The sequence below is a fragment of the Macaca mulatta genome, chromosome 1, assembly GCF_049350105.2.
Source record: "Macaca mulatta isolate MMU2019108-1 chromosome 1, T2T-MMU8v2.0, whole genome shotgun sequence".
NCBI lineage: Eukaryota > Metazoa > Chordata > Mammalia > Primates > Cercopithecidae > Macaca > Macaca mulatta.
In genome coordinates this window covers 222123428-222148407 of record NC_133406.1, presented here as the reverse complement: position 1 = coordinate 222148407, position 24980 = coordinate 222123428, and the positions used below count along the sequence as shown (strand labels likewise).

Sequence of the window (24980 nt, the reverse complement as noted above, 5' to 3'; positions counted from 1 at the left end):
CAGAGAAGACAAGATCCAGACACCTGGGGCCGGGCACCCCACATCTGGCCCTAGCTGTCCTTTGAAGCTGGGTTCTCACAGCCCGGCCACTCTCAGCCACACGCTCCCCCTGAAACTGCCTGGGCTTCCTTCCATCCCACCTTTCCTCCTGCTGTCCCCACCTTCCCTCCCCCACACACCCAAACGTCCTGCCTTCCAACACTTCTCTGTCCTTCAAGGCTCTTTCCAAATGCCAGCTTCTCTCAAAGGCTTTCCTGGCCACTGCACCCACCAGCCACCTGCTTAAAATCTGAAGCCCCTGCCATAGCAAGGTCCTTGTCCAGGAAGCCTGAGCCTTCCCCCTGTGCACTGTGGTGGGGAGAGCCTCCCCGGCAGGGCTGCCTGGATGTTACTCTGTAGAGGACAGTGGCTCCAGGAATGGGCTCTGGGGAGGGGAAGGGGGGGGTGCTCAGACAAGCTTTATGACTCTGGGTAAGCTCCATAACCTCTTTGAGTTCTTCCTGCCCCTGCCCCTGCCCCTGCCCTCGCCCCACCATCTGTAAAATAAGGAGCATAATTGCACACAACCAATAGAGTTTTGTGAGGAATACATGGGTAAAGTAGTAAAGTTCTTAACCAGGGACTTGGCAATAAATGTTAACTGTTGTCCTCTCATAGTCAACACAATGGCCCAACGTCACACAGTTTGGAAGTGGCACTACTGGGATTGAGACTGAGGTCTCCTGATTCCATATGTTCTTTCTCAGGGGACGTCAGAAAACAGGAAGGAAGTGCATTCATTTCGCCCAAGTGAGGTTTATTCACAAGCATTTGGGAAGCACGCTATGCCTGGCCATCCCTTAGAGATAACCCAGGGACCTGGGCCCAAGCGCTTCGGGAATAAGGAAAGGAAATGGACATGTGAGACGGCTACCAAATGGAGCCATGGCTGCACTAGCCGAGCTCACGTGCTGACCCGCAGGCCCCACCCGCCCACACCAACCCTGGACCAGCCCAGCCCACCCAGCCCAGGGCACCCAGCCCAGCGCACCCAAGGCCTCCCTTTGCCTTGAACATGAGTGAGGGAATGAGCTGCAACCCGCAGGTGCCCACTGCGACCGCCAGATGGCAGCTGTAGGCTACTAAATGAGACTTTGTCCTTGGAGACCAATAGGTCACCTTGGGTGGTTTTTTTTCCTAGAAGATGGCAGTGCCTGGCGTGTAAAATAGGTCAAGGGAAAGCAATGAAGTGTGGATGTTTTAAGACACCCATCACTAAGTGGGTAAAAATGGCCCAGATGCAAAGGACCTCCAAGGAATGCTAAATTATTAACCAGGGCAGGGTGGGAGTAGTCGGGGATGCCTTCCCTGCTTCTTTCTGGAGTTGAACCAGCCAGGGAAGACCTCTGGCCTCCACCTCCCAACGCCGTGGCCCTCCCTCCCTCCCAGACGCCACCGGGTGGCACTAGTCCCTCCTCATGGTGTAGCCCTGGATCATGCTGTTGAAGTAGGCGGGCGTGTTGCGCTCCGGGTAGAAGAGGATCATGTAGCACTTGGGGCCAAAGTAGCCCAGGCTGATGGCCAGGAGGTTGAGCACAGTGACCAAGAGGTCCATGATGGTGACCAGCACCCCGTTGTAGGCAGACATGAAGGTGCAGAGGGAGACAGATGAGGTGAAATAGAAGGTCATGCTGAGGGTGATGAACTTGGCCTCGTTGTAGTTGGTGGGCAGTTCCTTGCCCATGTAGGCGAAACTGAAACCCACCACTGAGAGCAGCAGGTCCAGGCCGGTGTTGAAGAACAGGCTGTTGCGGTAGTTGGGGTTGCAGGAGACGATCATGATCTTGGGGTCATCGGGGTCAATACGGGTGGTGGGATTGAGGCCTGTGGCCAGCATGCCAATCACCACAGTGACCATTTTGAGTACCGTGATAAACGCCATGGAGACGTAGGGCCCCTGGTAGCGGACCCAGTAGCTGTAGGCGCGCGGGAAGCGGCTGGCCATCTTGAAGACACAGACGATCTGGAAAGAGCGCACGGCGATACAAGAGATGCAGATGGTGAAGCAGAGGGGAAAGAGGGCCTGGCGGCAGAAGCAGGTGGAGACCTTGGGCGGCCCCACGTACACCGGGACCACCATGTATGCCACCAGCAGCAGCGTCAGCATCAGGAAACACATGGGGCCCCCAGCTGAGCGAACCATGGGCGTCTGGAAGTGCCTCCAGAATATCACCAGGATGGCCAGGGTGCTGAGGAAGCCCAGGGCGGCCAGCAGGGCCACAACGATGGTGGGTGCCTCATGCCATTCCAGGAAGGCCAGCCGCCGCTTGAAGCAGGAAGCCTCACTCTGGTGGGACCACTCGTTACTCGGGCAGGCCTGGCATTCAAATTCATCTGCAAAAGCCCACAGCGACTCCCATTAGCCAAGCCCGTCTCCCAAGCACCTGCATCCTCCCAGCCCTGCACAGGGCCAGGCCCCAGGGATGGAGAGAGAGCAGCAAGGGCAACCCTTGCATTCACAGCCAATACTCCTCAAGTCTCTTATGTGCATTGGCTCATCAAATCCTCACAGCAACTGCATTTCACAGATGAGGAAACCAAGGCTCAGCCAGGTTAAGTAACTTGCCCGAAGTCAGCAAGTTAGAGAGGCAGGATTTGAACCCAGGTCTCCTTGACCCAGAGCCTACCAACTATAGTTCCTCCCTTCCAAGACCTCACCCTCTGGTGTGAGAGGCATTCAACTACTTACTCAAAGAATGCATTCAATACATGTGTTTTTGAGCAGCATCCATTGTGATAGGGACCTGGGTTGGAAGGCCACAGAGAGATGGATAAAACCCAGCCCTCACCTCCCTGCTTTTGACTGACTGTGGGAGGAAGGCCAATGAAATCATTCCACAAACTCGTTCACCACCTCCTCTGTGTCCTGTGGTCTGCTAGGTACATATAAAATGCTTGTATTGGTAAATGTCTTCATCCATTTAATTTACATGAAGTCATGAAAAAAAATTGAGCTCCAACTCTGAACTGTGCTAAACACTAATGTGGACAGAGGTGACGTTGCCTGCACATTCCTAGATTTTATGTTCTACGGGGAGAAATGATCATTCTTCTCATCAAGGAAGTCATTCCACAAGCACCCACTGAGCAACCAGGCTATGCTTTGAGCTATGCTAGGCACTTGGGAAGCCAGAGGGATAAATGAGAGAGTGTCTTCCCTGTCTTCCAGAAACTTTCCTCCTATTGCAAACACCATTCATTCATTCATTCATTCATTCATTCATCCAGTGGGTGTTCCCCAGCCTGGCTCCCTGGGCCCCGGGCTATGTGTGTGTGGAGTGGGATGAGCTGCAGTCCGGCTTGGGGGAGTGTTGGCGCTTCCCTTCTCCCTCCCTCTCTGAAGCAGCCTGTACGGAGGATTTTGCTCTACACTAGGTATTGGGGGGATACAAGAGGAATCAGATCAGGTCCCTGGGCTTTGGACATTCACACCCCCTGGGGGAGACTCCAGAGACCCTGCCAAAGGAGACAAGCCCTAGAGACTCCACGGGCGGGGCAGGGGCAGGGCAGGAGTGCTCGGCCCGCGAATCATACCTTCAGTCTGGTTGAGGAAGGTGCCGGGAAGGCAGTCGATGCACTCGAAGCAGCAGATGTGGATGCCCACGGGTTTCTTCTTTTGCCCCGACTGGCACCTCTTGGAACACATGGACACAGGGATCTGGAGGGGGGAGGGCAAGAGACCCTGAGTCCTCTTTTCCCACATTCTGGGGGCCTCCTCCCCTCTCCAACCAGCAGGATGTTCAGGGGAGGAAGTCTAGGAGCCCCCTATGTTTTTGGGGTAGAAACTGTAGGGAAAAAAAAAAAACCCTCATGCTTCTAGCAGGAAAGGAGCCATTTTGAAATATGCTCAGAGCATTCTGTTCTGCTTAACAAATGCCTTTCCTCAAGGGAAACTATTTTACCAGAACCCAACTGATGTGAATTTTACCAGAACTTAACTGACATGGGAAAAGAGAAAATCCCAACTCCAGCCCTCTCTAGCCTTCTTGTCTTACCTAAGGGGGTGGGGTGAGAAGCACTTATGAAGGTCACAGTTCTGGGGCACAGGCTTATTGAAAGATTGAGACCTAATCACAGGATTACAGAACACTTCCCCTCTATCTCACCACCACGTCAATCAAGGGATACAGCCGAAATAACTGCAAGGCTGAGACTGCATTTAAGAAGGAATATCGGCTGGGCGCGGTGGCTCAAGCCTGTAATCCCAGCACTTTGGGAGGCCGAGACGGGCGGATCACGAGGTCAGGAGATCGAGACCATCCTGGCTAACACGGTGACACCCCATCTCTACTAAAAAATACAAAAAAAAAAAAAAAAAAAAAACTAGCCGGGCGAGGTGGCGGACGCCTGTAGTCCCAGCTACTCGGGAGGCTGAGGCCGGAGAATGGCGTAAACCCGGGAGGCGGAGCTTGCAGTGAGCCGAGATCGCGCCACTGTACTCCAGCCTGGGCGACAGAGCAAGACTCCGTCTCAAAAAAAAAAAAAAAGAAAAAAAAAAAAAAAAAAGAAGGAATATCTAGGGAAAACCAAAGATAAAATGGGAGACATTGGAGAAAATTTTGGCCTCTGACACGATTGCTATTTATTTATAGCAAATAGTAAACATAGTTTTAATAAACTTGAAAGGACTACAGTAATAACAGGTATGTTCTCCAACAACAATCTAATGAAATAGAAATCAATAACAGAAGGAAATTTGGGGAATTCATAGATACGTGGAAATGAAACAACATACCCTTAAATAACAATAGATCAAAGTAGTATTCACAAGGGAAATTAGAAAATGCCTTGAAATTAATGAAAATAAAAACGCAACATAACCCCACAAAAAGACAAATACTATATGATTCTACTTATAGGAAGTATCTAAGGTAGTCAAACTCATAGAAATAGAAAGTAGAAGGATGGTTGCCAGAGGCTGGAGGAAGGGAGAACTGCGGAGTTGCTCAATGGGAATAGTTAGAAATTTGCAAAATGAAAAAGTTCTAGAGATCTGTCGCACAAAAACGTTAATATACTTAACATTACTGAAATGTATGCTTAAAAATAAATTGGTAAATGTTATATGTCTTTTATCATAAAAATAAAAAATTTTAAAAATGTACCAAAATTAATGGGGTACAGTGAAAACAATACTTAAGAGGGAAATTTATTATTATAAACATCTGTGTTTAAAAAGAAGAAAGATGGCCGGGCGCGGGGGCTCAAGCCTGTAATCCCAGCACTTTGGGAGGCCGAGGCGGGCGGATCACAAGGTCAGGAGATCGAGACCACAGTGAAACCCCGTCTCTACTAAAAATACAAAAAATTAGCCGGGCGCGGTGGCGGGCGCCTGTAGTCCCAGCTACTCAGGAGGCTGAGGCAGGAGAATGGCGGGAACCCGGGAGGCGGAGCTTGCAGTGAGCCGAGATCGCGCCACTGCACTCCAGCCTGGGCAACAGCGTGAGACTCCGTCTCAAAAAAAAAAAAAAAAAAAAGAAGAAGAAAGATGTTACATCATTAACACTCACTATCTTATCAAATCACTAGTATTCACTATCTTATCACAGAGTTTACTCTTTCACTCTCGATCTCAACGTAGTCCACAGGAAAGTTGTTCATCTTGACATTCTGCAGAATATCATGCCGGTCTATGATATTCATGACACCATGGTAATTGGACCTGGTTAGTAGAAAGTAGCAAGGACTTTTATATCCAAGTAAGACCTATGAATGCCAGAGGGTTGGAGATAAACCTTACAAAGATTCAAAACTTGGGGTTGGGGGTGCTGTCACATTGGTGATATTTTTAGGAGGCTAACGGTACAGAGAATGCCAGGACATCCATTCTAAGATATAGACAAGTCATCCACCCTACTCCTGCTACCATGAAAGTATGGCACTTTGTGAACCTCTTTAGATTTGGGGGACAACATAAATTGCTCCTGAAAATGCTGCTCCAACCCATTTATCTGGTGATTCAGAAGGGTTTCAGTTTCAAGGCAGAAGGTAACAGGTCCAGAGAATGACTCTGAAGAAGGCCCTGGCTTCTGTGTAAGCGATCCTGCCACTGGGGCCACACGATCGAGGAGATGTGATGATGTTTGAGTTATCTATGCTTATAAGAATCGGCAAGCCCTAAGAGAGAGATGCAACAATGCCATGCCTTCTACACAACATGCTACTCACTACTTGAAAATCAACTCTTGGAGTCCTGCTGGGCCATTATGGAAACTGAGTACCTGACCCGAGGACATCAAGTGACTATCAGATTCACAGAGTCTTGTAGAGAGGCAGGAATAAAAGCAAGTCTTCATATAAGGGAAATGGTATCCAAGAAGCGCCAGTGGGTCCAAGTAAATTTCTTAAATCAATTATCGTGACTCCTGTATCTATTTCTCTTATAACAAATGCCTCTCCCTCAAATCACACATAAGACCTTATGGAGAGATTCTTTATGACAAATAAATAGAGGAGAACATTCAGGAATGATTCACAAGTAGGTTGGTTTGATATGTTAATGTGAGCTGACAGTGGATTGCTGCCATACTAAGCTTTTTTCAGGGATACAAAGCTTTCTTCAGGGTGAATCCTGAAGGACAGTAATGATGGGAGATACTGCTTGTTTGTAGAGATGTGCAAGCAGAACACTTGGTTGTTTGCTTTGTGTGGATGGAGAGATGTCCGGAAGGATGGATATTCCTGAGATCCTGGACTTATGGAATAGCTTGGCTGGTTGTTCAGGGGCCTGGAAGGAGCAAGAGTGGAAGAATGGAGACAAAGTTGCTTGGGGAAAGGTATATGAATGGATCCATGAGAGTGAGCACAAAGCATGAAGATCTCTGTGTCTCATGTTAATGCAAACCAGAGAGCAAACACAGAATAATAGAAACCAGATTGAAAGGTTGACTTGTCCCAGCCAGGCACCGTGGCTCATGTTTGTAATCTCAGCAATTTGGGAGGCCGAGATCAGAAGATCAATTGAGGTCAGGAGTTCCAGATCAACCTGGCCAACATGGCGAAACCGTGTCTCAACTAAAAACACAAAAATTAGTCAGGTGTGGTGGTGCACTTCTATAATCCCAGCTACTTGAGAGGCTGAGGCAGGAGAATCACTTGATCCCTGGGGGCGGAGGTTGCAGTGAGCCAAGATTGCACCACTGCACTCCAGCCTGGGCAACAGAACAAGATTGTCTCAGAAAAAAAAAAAAAGAAGCAGCAGCAGAAGGAGAAGGAGGAGGAGGAAGAGGAGGGAGAGAGGGAGAGGGAGAAGGAGAAGGAGGAGGAGGAAGAGGAGGAGGAAGAGGAGGACTTGTCCAACAGAGGTCAGCTGGCTTCTGTCCTCAGCCACCCCAGGGCCTGCACAGAGTAGCCATGATGTCAGGGATGGAGGCTACAGGTATGAACCCAACAGTTTGAGCTTCCTCTCACTTGAGCTTCCTCTCATCATGGCTGACCTAGTTACTGCCATTGCAGAACACCTAACATTCCAGCATCAGAGACCCATGTTGAGCCCTTGACTTGGCACAATTCTTCAAAGAGACCAGCCAACCAACTGCTGAAAGATCTATTACATCAGATCCTTTTCTCTCTGGAAGAAGCAGTGTTTCAACCTCATAAGAATTTTCCTTCCCTGATTTCAGTGCAGCATCACCTTCTGAGGGCTTCCAGAGCAAATGATTTACTGATGCAGGATACCATATCACCTCAGATCAGGAGTCAACTTCATGGTAAAGGGGTGTGACATGGGCACGTGATCAGAGGCTCCACTGATCCTAACATATACCACATTACCCAGAAGTATCCTATCTAACCAGGGGATGAGATGGCATACTAAAAGCTCAGCTAAGGTACCATCTTCAGAATGCCCTGCAAGGTGGGGACACTGCCCTTTAAGATGAAGTTTTGAATGAATGGCTTGTGTATATGTTGTGGCCCCAACAGCTAGAATATGTGTATCCAGCAACCAGAAAGTTTGGTTACATGCACCATTATTCTCATGGGCCCATTGCAGCATTGGTGCTTCTCCTCTCTACAATCTTAGACTTTGCTGGAATAGAGATTCTGGTCCCCAAAGGGGAAATACTTCCACCAGCAGACACTATAGGGCTCTATGATTACCATGTGGTCATTTTGGGGTCCTCATGCCAGTGAATGAGAAGGTCAAGAAAGGAAGAGGTAACTGACCTGGATTTGTGGGTAGAGCTGAGGTGGTTGCTACACGAGTGGAGTAGGAAGGAGTAGGTCCGACACCCAAGGAGTAGGTCTGGCAACCCTGGGTGCTTCAATCCCAGTGCACCTGCTGGTGGGGATCTGCAGCAGGCACAGCGCAGAAAGGCAAGGCAACTAAGGGCCCAGAAACCTTGGGGAGGTAGGTCTGGATCACCACCCAGGCAAGTGACTGAGAGCAGCCAAATGCTGGCTGGGAGTGAAGAAATCCAGAATGGTCGGTGGAAGAGAGAGATGAATATCAGTGACAACCTTGGGCTGTGGCTAAGTCTACCAAACAGCTCTCTGTTAGAGACTGAGCTGGCTGCTGCTCTAAAAAGTCTAAAAAGTCTGTGACTCCCCAGGCTCATGGAAAGCCACTGAGTGGAACAAGAAATGGACCTCTCTGTGGCCTGCCTCATATTTTCTCTACCCACTGTTTACTCCAGCCATTGCTGCAGTCACCAATTTCAAGCAAATGCCATTTGTCAGCACCTGGCCTTGGCTACACAGCTCTGTCTTGTGTTCTGCCCTAAGGCTGCCGTATGAAATGCCCATGGGAGACCTCTGGAGCTAACACCCCACAGAGCAACCCCCGACCACCAGGCAATGGGAGCTATTGGATTACTACCACCCATCTCTGGGAGACAATGCTAAGGTAGCTCTTCGGGAGGTCCCAGTAAGATTGACCTCCAGTTGCTCAGAGTAGTGTCTGGCTTGAGGTTGTTCTCTTGCACCAACTTTCCCTCTTCCCTGTGGAACTCTTCCCAGTCTCCCACTCCTGTTCCTGTCCATGTATCATGTCCTGGAATAAATCTTCTGCACATAAGCCCTTATCTCAGGCTCTGCTTTCTGGGAGAAACCCAAGTTAAGACAGTGTTATGGGCTAAACTATATCCTGCTTGAAGACCTAGTCCCCAGGACCCCAGAATGTGACCTTATTCAAAAATAGGGTCATTGCAGGAACATAATCATATAATTAGTTAAGATGAAGTCATCCTGGAGGAGGGTGGGTCCCTAATCTCATATGAGTGGTGTTCTCATAAAAGGGTTGAATTTGGAGACAGACACATGGAGAACACTACCTGAAGGTGAAAGCAGAGATGGGGTGGTGATATGGTTTGGATCTGTGTCCGCACCCAAATATCATGTCCAGTTGTAATCCCCAATGTTGGAGGTGAGTCCTGGTGGGAGGTGATTGGGAGGTGATTGGATCATGGGGATAGAGTTCTCAAGAATAGTTTAGTACTATCCTCTTGGCACTCTCCTCCTGACTGTGAGTAAGTTCTTGTGAGATGTGGTCGTTTAAATGTGTGTGATACCTCCTCCTTCACTCTCTCTTGCTGCTCCAGCCATGTGAAAAGCTGGCTCCCCCTTTGCCTCCCACCATGACTGTAAGTTTCCTAAGGCCTCCCCACAAGCTGAGCAGATGCCAGCATCATGCTTCCTGTACAGCCTGCAGAACCGTATGCCCATTCAACCTCTTTTCTAATTACCCAGTTTCTAGCATTTCTTTGTAACAATTCAAGAGCGGACTAATACAGGTGGTGCATCTACAGTCAAGGAACATCAATAAGTGCCAGCAAACCACCAGGAGCTGGGGGAGAGGCCTAGAACATATTCTACCACACAGCTCTCAGAAGGAGCCAACCCTGCTGACACCTTGATCTTGGACTTCCAGCCTCCAGAACTGTGAGACAATAAATTTCATCTGTTTAAGCTCCCCACCCACCCCAGTCTGTGATACTTTGTTATGGCAGCCCCAGGAAACTAACACAGACACCACCCTAATATACTCCACAAAAATCCTCAAGGCACTCAGAAATGCACAGCCTCAGGTACCTCTGCAACTGGGGATAGAGTGTGCTGTCGGGGATTGGGGGGAAGAGGGTGCAGGGTATTAGCAAAGGAGAGTGATGAAGGCTCTTCCAGAAGCTTTTCGATCCCTAGATCCCCTCCCCAACTCCACAAGGTAGGTCTCTATCCCTTCCTACTCCAGCAGAATTCTGATGGTCTATTCTCTAAAGAGGGTAAAATAATGGATCTTTAGATTGACAGATGTCAGACTCAGTTGAAGGCACAGCTACCATACTAAAACAAGAGTATCCAATGATAGGCTGTATTAATCCACTTTCAAGCTGCTTATAAGGACATACCCAAGACCTGACAATTTACAAAAGAAAGAGGTTTAATGGACTTACAGTTCCATAGGGCTGGGGAGGCCTCACAATCATGGCAGAAAGCAAGGAGAAGCAAGTCATGTCTTACATGGATGGCAGCAGTCAGAGAGAGCTTGTGCAGGGAAACTCCCATTTTTAAAACCATCAGATCTTGTAAGACTTATCTGCTATCAGGAGAACAGCACAGGAAAGACTCACCCCCATGATTCAATTATCTCCCACTGGGTCCCTCTCACAACATGTGGGGATTATGGGAGCTACAAGATGAGATTTGGGTGGGGACACAGAGCCAAGCCATATCACAGGCTTTAGCCTGAATGCTGTATATAGAGAACCGCCACCACAGACTAGCTGTATGCTGTATACAGAGAACCTCCACCACGGACTAACTGTGTGGTCTCAGACAGGTCACACAACCTCTCGGTGCCTTCAGTTTCCTAACCTATAAAATGGAGAGAATGGTAGCATTTATGCCCTAGGGTTGATATGAGAATTGAAGTCCTTAGCACCAGGCCTGGCACACACATGTCCAGTGAGTGCTTAATTTGCAGAGGTCTCTGAACCCCTCTTCCTGGGGAGCTGGAAAGCCCTGAACATGCATAGTTCCCAATCAATGGGGGAAGGACAGGACCCCAGATTGTATACCCACGAATAGAGATCCTAGCAGTTATTGATAAAGCAGAGGTCCCTAATCCCCGGGACACAGGCCAGTACCAGTCTGTGGCCTGTTAGGAACCTGGCCATGCAGTAGGAGGTGAGCAGTAGGTGAGCAAGAGCAGAGCTTCATCTGTATTTACAACTGCTCCCCATCGCTCACATTACTGCCTGAGCTCCACCTCCTGTCAGATCAACCTCTGCATTAGATTCTCACAGGAGCACAAATCCTATTGTGAACAGTGCATGTGAGGGATCCAGGTTGTGTGCTCCTTATGAAAATCTAATGCCTGATGATCTGTCACTGTCTCCCATCACCCCTAGATGGGATTGTCTAGTTGCAGGAAAACAAGCTCAGGGCTCCCATTAATACTACATTATGGTGAGTTGTACAATTATTTCATTATATATCACAATTATATATAACAATAATAATAGAGACAAAGCACACAGACGTAATGCATTTGAATCATCCAGAAACTATCCTCCTCCCAGTCTATGGAAAAATTGTCTTCCACAAAACCGGTCCCTGATGCCAAAAAGGTTGGGGACCACTGCCCCAGGGTTGATGTGAGAATTGAAATCCTTAGCACCAATCCAGGCACACACATGTTCAGTGAATGTTTACTTTGTAGAGGCCCCTGAGCCCCTCTTCCTGGGAAATTAGAAAGCCCTAAACAGACACAGTTCCCAATGAATGGGGGAATGAAAGGACCCCAGACTATACACCCACAAACAGACATCCCCCACAGCAATCGATAAAGAATCTCCCAGCAATTGATAAAGAATCTCTAGGCTCTGTCCATAATGAAAACAGCCCTAGCAACTCCAGCATGAGCCCCAGGCCCCGCCCCAGGCCTGCCCACCCACCAGGCCCCGCCCCCGGCCCCGCCCACCCACCAGGCCCCACCCCCGACCTGCCCACCCACGAGGCCCCCTGGCTGACCGTGTTGTTGATGGTGTGCCAGGAGATGTCTTGGATTTTCTTCAGCTGTCGCTGTAGGGGGTAGTAGGAGGCGACGCTCTGGAAGGGATTCTGGCTCAGGCCCCATTGCCACTGGACAATCTCCAAGTGCAGAGCCATGTCCCCTTGAGGGTCGAAGGAGATTTCGTGGTCCAGGAGAGTGAAGTTGACCTTCCAGATCTCCTTAAGCAGCTGGCAGGGTCAGAGGGAAGGGAAGTGGAGCTAGCATCAGAACCGAGCCAGAATTTTTCCTGGGCCTGGGAAAGATTCTACCATTCCACTAGCCTTGATTTCCAACTCGGTAATATGGAGGCAATAAATCTCCAAAAAGGTGGCAGTTTAGGAGTCAGTGGCTGAGAGCTCTGCTCTGGAATCAGATATATCTGGGTTCAGGCCTCAGCTCTGCCTCTTGCTGTGAGACCTTGGGCCTGTTGCTTAACCTCTCTGAACCTGTTTCTTCTTCTGCAAAGTAGGAGCAATAAAAACTATAAAAAAAAAAATAAGTTCATCTATGTTAGGGACTTAGAGCAGAGCCTGAGACAGGAATCACTTCTACCAAGGTGCTAATAGAATTCCTTTTCCCTGGAAGTTACCTCAGTCATCCCTCTGGAACCCAATACATGAGATGAGGCACAGAGTCCACTGTCTCTGTCACCTGCAAAGGTCAGTTGGGATCTCCCCTGATCCCTGGGTCCTTCCTGTCTCCCCAGACCTTAGCGTCAGCTCTCATTCCAGTCTCTCCCCAGCCCCCCATCGCTCTCAGTAGGCAGCAGCTGGGACAAACTAGAGCACACTTTGAGGTGGGCATCCTCCAACCTAAAGTCCAGTCCCAGCTCTGTCCGCAATTTGCTGTGTGACTCTGAGCAAGTTTCTGAACCTTGCTGGGCTAACCCTGAAAGGACTTCAGCTCAAATATCCCATGGACCTCGCTCCTAGATTTTCCTTCCATAAATGGGAGTGTCCATTCGGCTACACCTTTAGGGCTGACCTGGCCTCAGGGACTGACAGACACACAGACAGGTAGCCAAGGGAGTCCGGTCCCGGCCTTCGCTCTTCCCTGCCCGGCGGGTGAGGTCCTGATTCAGAAGGACTCTTTGGAATGTGCACAGGTTGCTAGGCCCAAGGGCAATGGTCCTTCGCACCAAGAAGAAGGAGGCTCCAACCAGGTGGTCCGCCTGAGGATGAGGATCAGGATGGCGGAGGCCCCTGGGAGTCAGGTCCTGGGTGTCCATGTTGCACCTCTGTAGTGACCTGCCCAAGCAGGGTTGAGCACCTGGGACTGGAGGGATCCAAGATATCACCCCCAAGGGGTCAGAAAGCACTGGCCTTGTAATTGTCCTGAGTGGGTGGGAGCCTAGACTATTATTGGCAGGGGCTTGGGCACCTTGGGGTTCCCTCATCAGGCTGAACCCTGTCTTCCCTTCCCCATCTAGCCCCACCCCTACCCCAGCATAAGCTGTACATTTAAGGCAGACTCAAGTCCACCTCTCCAGCCCCGCACTCTCTCCTGAGGCCAGCACTTGGTGTCAGAGAAGAAGAAGAGGAGTACATTCAGCCTCTTAGCTGCCCCAGGTAATTTGCATCATGATTGCAAATGCCCTCAATAACTCAACAGGGTACATATGATTCCTTCCATTTAACAGATGAGAAAACCAAGGCTCAGAGATATTAAATGTGCCCAGGTTTGCACAGCTAGTAGTGGCAGCGCTGGGATTCCATTCCAGGTTTGATTGCTAAGCTCTGCCCAGCTCACCGCCACCTGCCTCACAACGTACGAACAGGTGGGCCATATCCGAGATGCCCGAGGGGTGGAGAGGGGTGGAGAGAGGTGTGTGGGGAAGAGCCAGACCACTGCCAAGGGCCCCATTTGTGAAATAAAAGGATTGGACCAGAACCTGAGAAGACCTCGCAACCCTGACCCTCTATGATTCAATGACTGGCTGAATTTTTTTTTTTTTTTTTAAGACAGAGTCTCACTCTCTTGCCCAGGCTAGAGTGCACAGGTGCTATCTCAGCTCACTACAATGTCCGTCTTCTGGGTTCAAGCAATTCTCCTGCCTCAGCCTCCTGAGCAGTTGGGATTATAGGTGCCCTCCACTATGCCCAGCTAATTTTTTGTATTTTTAGTAGAGACGGGGTTTCACCAAGTTGGCCAGGCTGGTCTCGAACTCCTGACCTCATGATTCATTTGCCTTGGCCTCCCAAAGTGCTGGGATTACAGGTGTGAGCCACCACACCCTGCTAGTCTACTGAGCATTTTTGCTGGGATGGCCACAAATTTGCCAGCCTGGATTTACCCAGACTCCCACTGATCTGACCCCACCACCATCACCACGGGCAGCATATCCACCCAGTGTCATCTCCAACTCTTCTCATCGCCCCTGAGGCCTCTCTCTCTGCCTCGCCTCTCACAGCGGTGCCCATCCCCACTACTCCAGCACTATTTCATCACCACCCCTGGCCACTCCCTAGCTGGGTGCCTGTCACCGCTTTAAACCTCAGTTTCACCTGTGTATGGGAGAGCACCCACGTAGTCACAGTATCTGCTCAACAGTGTCTGTCTGGGCATGACTGAGAATTCACGTAAAGAGGTGAACACAGTGTCCAGCACATAAGTACCCATTCATTCATTCATTCATTCATTCATCCATTCAATATTCACTGAGAAGCAACGCCAAGCCAGACCAGTGCCAGCAACTTGGGATATGGCGTTGGAAAGGATTGACAGGGTCCCTGCTCTCACTGGCCTCTGTTTGGGAGGTGTGGGGAATAGCCAATAAACAAACAAAGGATATCAACACAATCAAAACTTGGGATACCTGTTACAACAAAAATAAACAGAGTGTCGTGGTGTGACCTGGCAAGGAGGGTGGGAGGTAGTAAGGACACCACATACCATTTTGCAGGTTGTGCCCTGCAAGAATGGGTCCAGTTAGGACAACTGGGAGGAACAGCTGGAATCCAGCCGACTCAGGTCACCAAGTCATGCGCTTGCCACAGGTCTGCGTCCATCCGAAGCCAAAGAGCATCGTGGTCTAACGTGTCTGCACAAAAGGGTATCATTTTCTAATTCACACAAGGACTCTGTTTATGCCAGTGGAGACCCTGGGTGAAGCCTACATAGGGTGGGCTGGGCTCCCTGCTACTTGACTGCATCATCCCCCACCCCAGCTCTAAATTGGCTTGTTGGGCTGTCTCAAGAACGTCATCTCAGGGCTTGGAATGCTCTATGAACTCCTGCTGCCTCTGGACAAAACCCCCCTCTCCTTCACCTGGCACTGGATGTCCTCCAGTATCACCTGCAGTTTGGGTCACCTCTCAGTCTTTGCCACTCGAGCCTGACCACGTGGCCAGGCCACCACTCTCCCACTCTCCTCCTGGAAGGTCCAGTGTCTGTTCACTCCCTACTTCAGCCCTGCCTTCCCTGACCCTCTCCCACCGTGATGATGCCCCTGCCCCGTGCACAGCTGCAATTTTGACTTCCTGCTGCGCTTGGCAGACAGATCTTCTTAACGGTCCTCATCTCCTCCTGGGTTGGTGGTCCCCCAGGCCTGGCACATAGTAGGTGCTCAACAAAAGGGATGGGCCATCCTGGTTGCTATGATTGGTGCCCTTTGGTCTCTGCTGTCACCTGTCTTTCATCATAGCTCCTGCCAGTTGCAGCTGGAAGGATGCCTGGAAGGTGAAGTGGGAAAACCACAGCAGAACAGGCCAGACCTGGGTTCAAAACCAGGGTCCGCCACTTACCACTGAGCGATCACGGGCTAGTCACTTTGACTTCCTGTCCCTCAGTTTTTCTACCTGTAGATTATCCTCACAGGAGGGTCATGAGTTAGATGTGATGTATACTAGGCATTCAGCGCCTAGTAGGCACTCAAAGAGCAGTAAAGCACCCATGATAATTATGTATATTATTAATGTAAGAGGACATATAGCAACAGGCAGTATTTTTACCAGCTGGCACCAGAATTCCTTTTAAAGAATAAGTGTAATCTTTTAAAAGAAAAGTGTTTATGGTTGCAAGGTTAGGATCTGAGATTATGGGATAGAGAGGTACAATTAAATAGAATGAGAAAGAGCAACTTTCTCATTTCTTCAGAGCAAACTAATTTGTTCTGTTAAAGAAGTGAACACTTATTTGAAGATGGGAGAGGGATCTAGCAAGTGGCGAAAGGGGAGAACGAAGAGGGAAGATGGGCAGGGTTTAGGGAAGTGACTAAGCAACAGGGTGGGAGGCTGGCCCCAAACTATGAAAAACCAAGGAACCGTTTAAGAACAGAGATCTCCAATAGCAAAGTATAAAGTGTGCATCTCTAATGTAAATCCCCTCTGCTCCTCTGATCCTCAGTGAAACCTTCTATATCCCAGAAGGCTTCGTGGTGGGGGGGGTTTCTGTGTGTGCCTGTGGATGTGGATGTGTGTGTTAAGCCAGAAGAACAGATTTAAAGTCTATGTCTGAACCAGGGTGATAGAGAACTAGGGTAATGAGAAGATCCATAAAAGCAATGCAAGGCCTTAGAGGGTCCACAGGAAAACACAAGCTCGTCCCAGGCTCTCAACCCTGGAGAGACTGGGTCGGGGGGAGGTAGGGCGGCGGGGCTGTGGTTCCCACTGCCTGTGGGATTTCCTTCTGGTGAATTCCACCTGAATCTCCAAGAACAGACTACTATCTTGAATGGTGAGCATTAAATTAATTTAAAAAGCAATTTTGTTTTGGCATCAGGAAGGACTAGTGCTATGTGTCTGGAAGAATGGGATACCCGTGCCCTTTCATACCCATTTGCCCAGAACCCCAAGAGAGGAGGATGGAGGTGCCCTGCAGTCTCTATGGCAGCCACCCCCTCACCTGCCAGGGATAGACCTCCCTCTTGGTGCAGGTGCCGTGGTCACAGCCGAGGAGGCTGTGCAGGGCGTGGGCCACAGCGTAGACCGCAGAGTACACGCTGTAGACGACACGCTCCCCAGAGAGCCTGAGAATGTTGTTGAAGGACAAGGTGCCATTCAGGCAGCTGTCACACTCCTGGTTGCAGGTAGACCTCTGGCTGGTCCTGCTGAGGGGTGGCGGCCCAGCCTGTGGGTCTCGCACGCGGAACTCACTGAAGCCAGGGATGGGCACGCTCTGGATGGTGATGCCCAGGAAGGTGCCCATGTGGCGCAGCTCCGTGAGGTTGTGCAGGACCGGGTCAATGGCCCAGGACTCGGAGGCGATCCACACGGCACCCGTGAAGTTCTGGCGCAGCACCTCATTGAAGAAGTTGTACAGGGTCAGGTCGGGTGAGAACACGACCACCACGCGTGCCGTGCTCTGTTGCAGCTTGTCCACAATGGTCACCAGGCGCTGGCGCTCCTCTGATGTCATGTTCTGGTTGGGCTGCACTGTGGGCAGTGTCTCCTGGAAGGCGATGCAGATGTCGCCCCGGGCCAGGCGATCGCCAAGCAGCTGGCCATTGTCACGGCCATAGGTGTCGCCGCTCACCAGCACGATGATCCAGTTCCAGCGGAAGTGCAGCATCAGCTGCACCATGGCCTCGATGTGGTGGTCGGCGCTGGGTGCGGTGCGCAGCAAGGCCGGGAAGCGCACCTTGTCTCGCAGCTCATCGCTGATGGCACTATAGGTGATCTGCGAGGGGAGGGGCCGTGGCATGAGCGAGTGCCCCACTGGGTGCTCTGCCCCCACCCCAGGGCTGTATCCACCATCATCATTTGGGAAGCACCTAGTGCAAGCCACCCCAGGGGTAGGCGGTTTACACCATCGTCAAGCATCGTGGTTCCCAGGTAGCCCCATGCAATAAGAACCTACTGTTTGCCGGGCCCTAGGGCCAGGTGCCTTACCTCAGCCTCATCATGATTATTGAGCACCTACTATGTACCATGCTCTGGGCCAAGCCACATACACCATCATCCTCATAGTCATCAGCACACTGGCTTTTAGTGAGAACCACATCCTGGGCTAGGTAAATGACACAGCCATCATCCCCATCACCTAGAAACTCTTACTGGGCACAGCACTTTCCTCCTCCCCCTCATCACCATCAGGCTCAGCAACTAACCACGTTTCTTCCTTCTGCCTCCAGGGCTCCATGGTTTTCCTCCCAACTCACAGAGTGTTCCATCTCCTTTCCTGGTTCCTTCTCTTCTCTATGACATCTTAATCTTAAAGGACCCTGGGCTCAGGCTTCAGTCCCTGCCTCTTCTCCAGCTGCTTTCCCCCTCCCTTGGTGGTCCCATCCAGCCTCACAGCTTTATATCCCATTTCCACACCAACAACTCCCAGCAGATAGCCCTGGCCTGGACTTCTCTCCTGAACTTCAGATGCATACCACAACTGCCTGTCTGACATCTCAAACTTCACAAATCGAAACTGAACCTTTGTTCTCCTCTGAGCCCGTTCCATCCACACCCTCCCCCATCTTGATTGATGATGAATCCATCGTTCCAGTGACTCAGGCCAAAAACTCTGGAGTTGTCCTTGACTCTTCTTTCGCACACAGGTCACACTGGATCCATCAGCAAATCCTCTTGGCTCTACCTTTAAAATATATCCATCCAGTGCCTACCAGCTCCCCGCTCCCTCCTGTCCAGCCACCATCATCCCCGGCCTGCACTGCAACATTACCCACCCACCTTTCCCCTGCAGTCTAAGCTTAACATGGCAGCCCGGTGACCCTGCTCACACACACGTCAGGTCACTTTACTCCTCTTCTCAGAACTCAATAGCTCCTAACGTCACCCAGGAAAAGCCAGAGTCCTTGAAGAGCCCCTAAGCGCTCAATCATTTATCTGCACACCTGTCTGATTTCATCTCCTTCTCCTCTCCCTCTGGCTCCAGTTGTGCTCATCTAGTTCCACGAACACACCAGGCACCTCCTAGCCTTGGCACTTGCTAACCCCTCGTCCTGGAATGTTCTTATCCTAGGTCCCTCATGGCTCCCTCATTCCTTCACCTCCCTCAAGTCTTTGCCCAATCGTCAGTGAGACCCACCTGACCACCCTGTTGAAAATTGCAATCTCCCTCTACCAACCCCTCCTTTCCACTGATGTGCCAGAGCCCCCACATTTTTATTTTATTCATTGCACTTCTCACCTCTAACATCCTGCATCACCTATTGTTTGCACTTATTTTCTGTCTCTCCCCACTAGAAGAGAAGCTCCATGAAGGCAATGATTTCTATGTTGTTGCCAGCTGTACCCCAGCACCTACAACAGTACCTGGCACATAGTAGGTGCTCAATAAATATCTGTTACATGAATGAAAGAATGAATTCAGTCCTCAGCTAGATGCTTCATGTAAAAGTACTAACATTAAACAGTAACAATCACAATATTCGTGACTACCTAACTGTGTGCCAAGCTTTTTGCTAGCTGATCTTTAATGAACATGTAGCCTGTACCAGTACTGCACTTGGCACTTTCAATCATGATTATGATAATAGTTATAATAATAGTCGTAATACAAATCACTCTTTCGTGAGTACCTACTGTGAGGCAGACCTTGTGCTAGGCAGCTGTACAGAATAATACTAAGCACTTCAAGTTTTTATTCCTGTGTAAGATGCTTTATAAAACAACATTATTTACCACCTACTGTGTGCTAGAAATTTACACAGGTTGAACCACTAATCTTCAGATAGTCCTGGGATGGAACGCTTATCATCCCACTTTACAGGTGAGGAAATTGAGGCCTAGAAGAGTTAAGAGATTTGCCAAAGGCTTCACTGTGGCCAAGACTCGGTGCCAAGTTGCACAACCAGATCTGCCCACTTCCAAAGCCTGAGCCCTTACTCCATAAGCTGGGCTGTCTTCTCAAGATTTGGGCTAATGCCCTGACCCTGCTTCTGGTCCTATCATCACCTCCCATGATTGTTGGAAGAAGTGGCCTCTGAGGCCTATAGACAGCCACTCCTCTGCCCCACTCCCTAGGGCCCAGGAGCCTCACCTGTGGAAGGAGAAAGAGGGAGAGGAAGTTGGCCACAGTCATGACAGCGTCGGAGTTGTCAGGGCCAATGACAGCCACCACACGGGGCACGTAGTTACTGTAGTTCTCTTGGATGGGAAGGAGGTCATCTTCCTGTGCCAGGAAGTAGAGCACCGGCTGGACATTGTTGGAGACGTAGCACACATCCACCATCTCGTAGCCTAGCAGCACATCAGGCAGCAGGCTGCTGTCATTGTTGATCTCCTCCACCGCAAAGCGCATGGCCTGCATGAGGTTGTAGCCTATCACCTTCGTTTCATACCTGGAGGGGCCACAGCAGTATGAGATGGAAGCAGATCCAGAGTGAAGAAGGGAGGGATAAGAGAACCAGTCTGCTCCTCCTCCCTGCCACAGGAAAGCCAAGGCATTGACTGAGAAGGAACCACTGCAGAAGACTCAGGCATTTTCACCATGTCATTGTCACCATACCACATCTCTAGGATCACCATTGCCCATATGGCCACCACTGACACTATTATCCATGTGGCCATAATGAATACCATCCCTATAACCTCCATTGCCACTCTACTGACGTCCACTAATGTGACCACCATTATCCACTAAAACTTCCATCATCACCATCACCACTATCACCATCATCACCCACTACCCGTATTACCAATATCACCACCAGGGCCATCACTGTCACCACAACCTTGTGACCATCATCACCACCATCATCACCATCACCACGACCACCATCACTATCAGCACCATCACTATCACCACCATCATCATCATCACCACCATCACCACCACCATTTTCACATCACCATCACCATCACCACTACCATCACCAGCGCCATCAGTAACACCCTCACCACCATCACCATCACAGCACCATCATTATCAGCATCACCATCACCACCACCCTCATCACCATCATCACTACCATCACCAACACCATCACTAACACCATCACCACCATCAGCACCATCATCAGCATCACTACGATCACCACCATCACCATCATCAACCAACACCATCACTAACACCATCACCAGCATCACTATCATCGCCATCATCACCAGCACCATCACTAACACCATGATCACTATCACCATCATCACCCACTATCCGTATTACCAATATCACCACCAGGGCCATCACTGTCACCACAACCTTGTGACAATCATCACCACCATCATCACCATCAACACCATCACCATCACTATCAGCACCACCACCATCACCACCACTATCACCACTGTCATCAACATCATCATCGCCATCACCACCACCATTTCCACCATCACCACCAACATCACCACTACCATCACTACCACCACCAACACCATCAGTAACACCATCATCACCATCATCATCATCAGCACCATCATTATCAGCATCACCATTATTACCACCCTATCACCATCATCACTACCATCACCAACACCATCACTAACACCATCATCACCATCAGCACCATCTTCAGCATCACTACGATCACCACCATCACCATCATCACTACCATCACCATCATCACCAATACCATCACTAACACCATCACCAGTATCACTACCATCACCATCATCACCAACACCATCACTAACACCATCAGCACCATCATCACCAACACTATCATCAACACCACCATCACCATCATCACTACCACTGCCATAATCACCAACACCATCACTAACACCATCACCACCATCAGCACCATCATCAGCAAAACTATCATCAACACCACCATCACCATCATCACTACCACTGCCATAATCACCAACACCATCACTAACACCATCACCACCATCAGCACCATCATCAGCATCACTATTATCAACACCACCAACGCCATCCTCACTACCATCACCATCATCACCAACACTATCATTAAAACCATCATCATCATCACCATTATCACTGCCAGTACCATCATTACCAACACTATTACCACCACTGCCATCATCACTACTGTCACCATCATCACCACCGTTACCACCATCATCATCACCATCACCATCATACTTTTTCTCATTGTCATCATCACCAGTATTACTGTTATCAACATTGTCAGCATCATCACCATTACTTTCATCACCATCACCTTCATTATACTCCCCACCATGGTCACAAGCATTAGAAAATCCAGCATTGTGCCTGGTGCCATCACCTTCACCATTCTCAAGCCAGCATATAATCTTTCCCAATTTCATAAATAATGCATTTCTTATAGTCAACCCTTAATCATCTTTTGCACTGTCCTACCTTTCTCCTTGTCTCCCACAATACCTTCACCCTCTCTGCAAGAGGTCACTGTTTTATAGCCCCAGGCTGGTTCTATGTCCCAGCCTTTGTGCTTACATGCAGATGCACCCAGCCGCCACAATCTCCAAGTGATGCCATCATCCCAAGGGGCTCATGGAGAAGGTGGGGGAAGAGGAACTCCCCTCTAGGCCCCAAAGCACCCCTGCCCACCCAGCCACAGCCCTTGGAAGATGCAGTCTGAGAACTTGATACAGAAAAATCACATTCTGCCTCCCAAAGGATTTCAAATGGGCTTTTACATGGACCCATTGGGAGTCCCCCAGTTGCCAAAGTGGGTGGGAACAGTCTTGATCGCCTCTAAGAGCCCTCTAGATTTGAACATTCTGTAACTCTATTTAAAAAAAAATAAATGACACTGAGATGACCCAAGTCTCAGTGTTTCAGAGCACAATCGTCAAAGATTTTGGTAACCCGTGTTGTATGAGGCCTCCCTGAGGGCTAGGAGATGGATCTAGAATAAGGGGGTTGGCAGTGAATGGGGAGGAGTGCTCTAAGCCCTTGGTCCTGGCCTAGCTCCCAAGGACCCACAGGACCAGACCTGGCCTCCCACCCCATCCCCATTGCCACTTCCAGCCCCACACTGGAGACTCACTCCTTGCACATGGGCACCTGCAGGTAGTCAAGGTGAACAATGCCCTTCATGTTGGCATGGAGGGTGAAGAGGCCACCCAGGAGGTAATCCCCAGGCAGGTAGAAGTCCGAGTTTTTAGCCGGCTCAGCCAGGACCCGTAGCAGGAAGAACAGGGAGCAGATGGTCGTTGCCCTGGGCCGCATGGCTGGGAAGTGATGGTCTCAGGAGGTAGTCCTGCCTCACTGGAGAATTGGTGGCTTGACACCAGGGTATTTGCACAGACATTTACATAGCGATGGTCGTGCCACGGACTGTGGGGCACCTGGAGCAGGTGGAGATGTTTAGGGGCCCAGGGGGAGGAAAGGAGGCTGGAATTACAATGATTCTTTCTTAGAGCATAGTGGGGCTAGGTGGTCTAGGGGAACCCTATTTGGAAGGAGAGAGAGCATCCTGATAACTTGGCCATGCCCTGGCCTTCTGTCACTTGTCCAAGGACAAGTCTCGTCTTCCTGACATTTCAAATATTTCAGGAGTAAAGGACATAGGTGCTCTCAGGAGACAGAGTACTGTGGCCAAAAGAGCCCAAGCTCTAGAGCCCAGCCAAGTCAGGCCAGGCGTGTAGTGATGTATAGGTGTTCAGCAAGTGGTCGCCATTGTCAGTAAGAATCAGGCATCATGCCGGTGTTTGTGGTTCATCATCTCATATAATGGTTGCATCTCATATAAGGGGACTATTACTAACCCCATTTCAAAGATGAAGAAATGGAGGCACTGAGAAATTAAGAAATCCAGCCCGGGCTACCTGACTAGCAGAGCTGAGATTCAAACCACATGGCCTGACTCCGGGGCTGGTCCTTCATCGCCACACCACATGACATCACAAAGTTAATGCTTTTGATAGAAAAAAAACAGTAATGGTGGCCAGGTGCAGTGGCTCACATCTGTAATCCCAGCACTTTGGGAGGCTAAGGCAGGCAGATCACAAGGTCAGGAGACCGAGACCATCCTGACTAACACGGTGAAACCCTGTCTCTACTAAAAATACAAACAAAATTAGCCGGGAGTGATGACAGGTGCCTGTCGTCCCAGCTACTCGGGAGGCTGAGGCGGGAGAATGGCGTGTACCCCGGAGGATGAGCTTGCAATGAGCCGAGATTGCTCCACTGCACTCCAACCTGGACAATGGAGCAAGACATTGTCTGGAAAAAAAAAAAAAAAAACATAACAGTGGCGAAGAGGTTCGGGGAAGGAGTGAGGGAGGGGTGGTCTCACTCCCTCTGAAGGCTGCCATCAGTCAGCCTAGCAACACCCGCTCTGGGTCCCCCATCCCTTGGGCCCCACACCAAAGGGCAGGGTTGTGGGCAGAACAGAAAGTTGAAAATTCCTAAATTCATAGGTGAATACTCTCAAGGAGTCAGAGGCGGGGAGGTGGCTCCAGTGAATTAGGGACCCACTGGAATCAGAGACCCTTTGTCCAATTAGTGCTATTTTGTTCCTTTCCAGTCCTAACAACATGTGGCCGAGGCTTAGGGAACCTGCCACACACCATGCGCCTAGAATGGGTCTGTCACAGGCACATACCCGGCTGCTGGGCTCCGGGGTTCTGATGGGCAGAGGCTTCAAGGTACAAAAAGGTGATTGAAAACCCCGTGTTCGGCTGGGCGCGGTGTGTTACGCCTGTACTCCCAGCACTTTGGGAGGCCGAGACAGGCAGATCGCCTGAGCTCAAGAGTTCGATACCACCCTGGGCAATGTGGTGAAACCCCGTCTCTACTAAAAATACAAAAAAATTACCTGGGTGTGGTGGCAAACGCGCCTGTAATCCCAGCTACTTGAGAGGCTGAGGCGTGAGAATCGTTTGAGCCTAGGAAGCAGAGGTTGCAGTGAGCCGAGATCGTGCCACTGCACTCCAGCTTGGGCTACAGAGTGAGACTCCATCTCAAAAAATAAAAATAAAAATAAAAACATGCTCTTCCCTGCCCCACCCCAGCTAAGCCCTGCTCCTCCTTCAGGGCCCAGTCTGAGCTTCTCCTCCTCCCAGGAACGATTCGTGCCCACCAGTTCAAGGGAAACTCCCCTGCTCTGAGCAGCAACAAGCCTCCTGTCTGCATCGTCACTGGGCACTGGCTACCAGCCTTA

The 24980-nt window shown here is 50.0% G+C and overlaps 1 protein-coding gene across 1 annotated transcript; it reads right to left on the bottom strand.

Moving 5' to 3' along the window:
* Window positions 1–1444: 1444 nt before the first annotated feature.
* TAS1R2 (taste 1 receptor member 2) lies at window positions 1445–23044 on the bottom strand. Its single transcript, NM_001128089.1, is given in 6 exon segments — window positions 1445–2373; window positions 3574–3697; window positions 12007–12216; window positions 16871–17644; window positions 19961–20261; window positions 22863–23044. Coding segments are annotated over 6 exon segments (2520 nt in total).
* Window positions 23045–24980: the final 1936 nt, after the last annotated feature.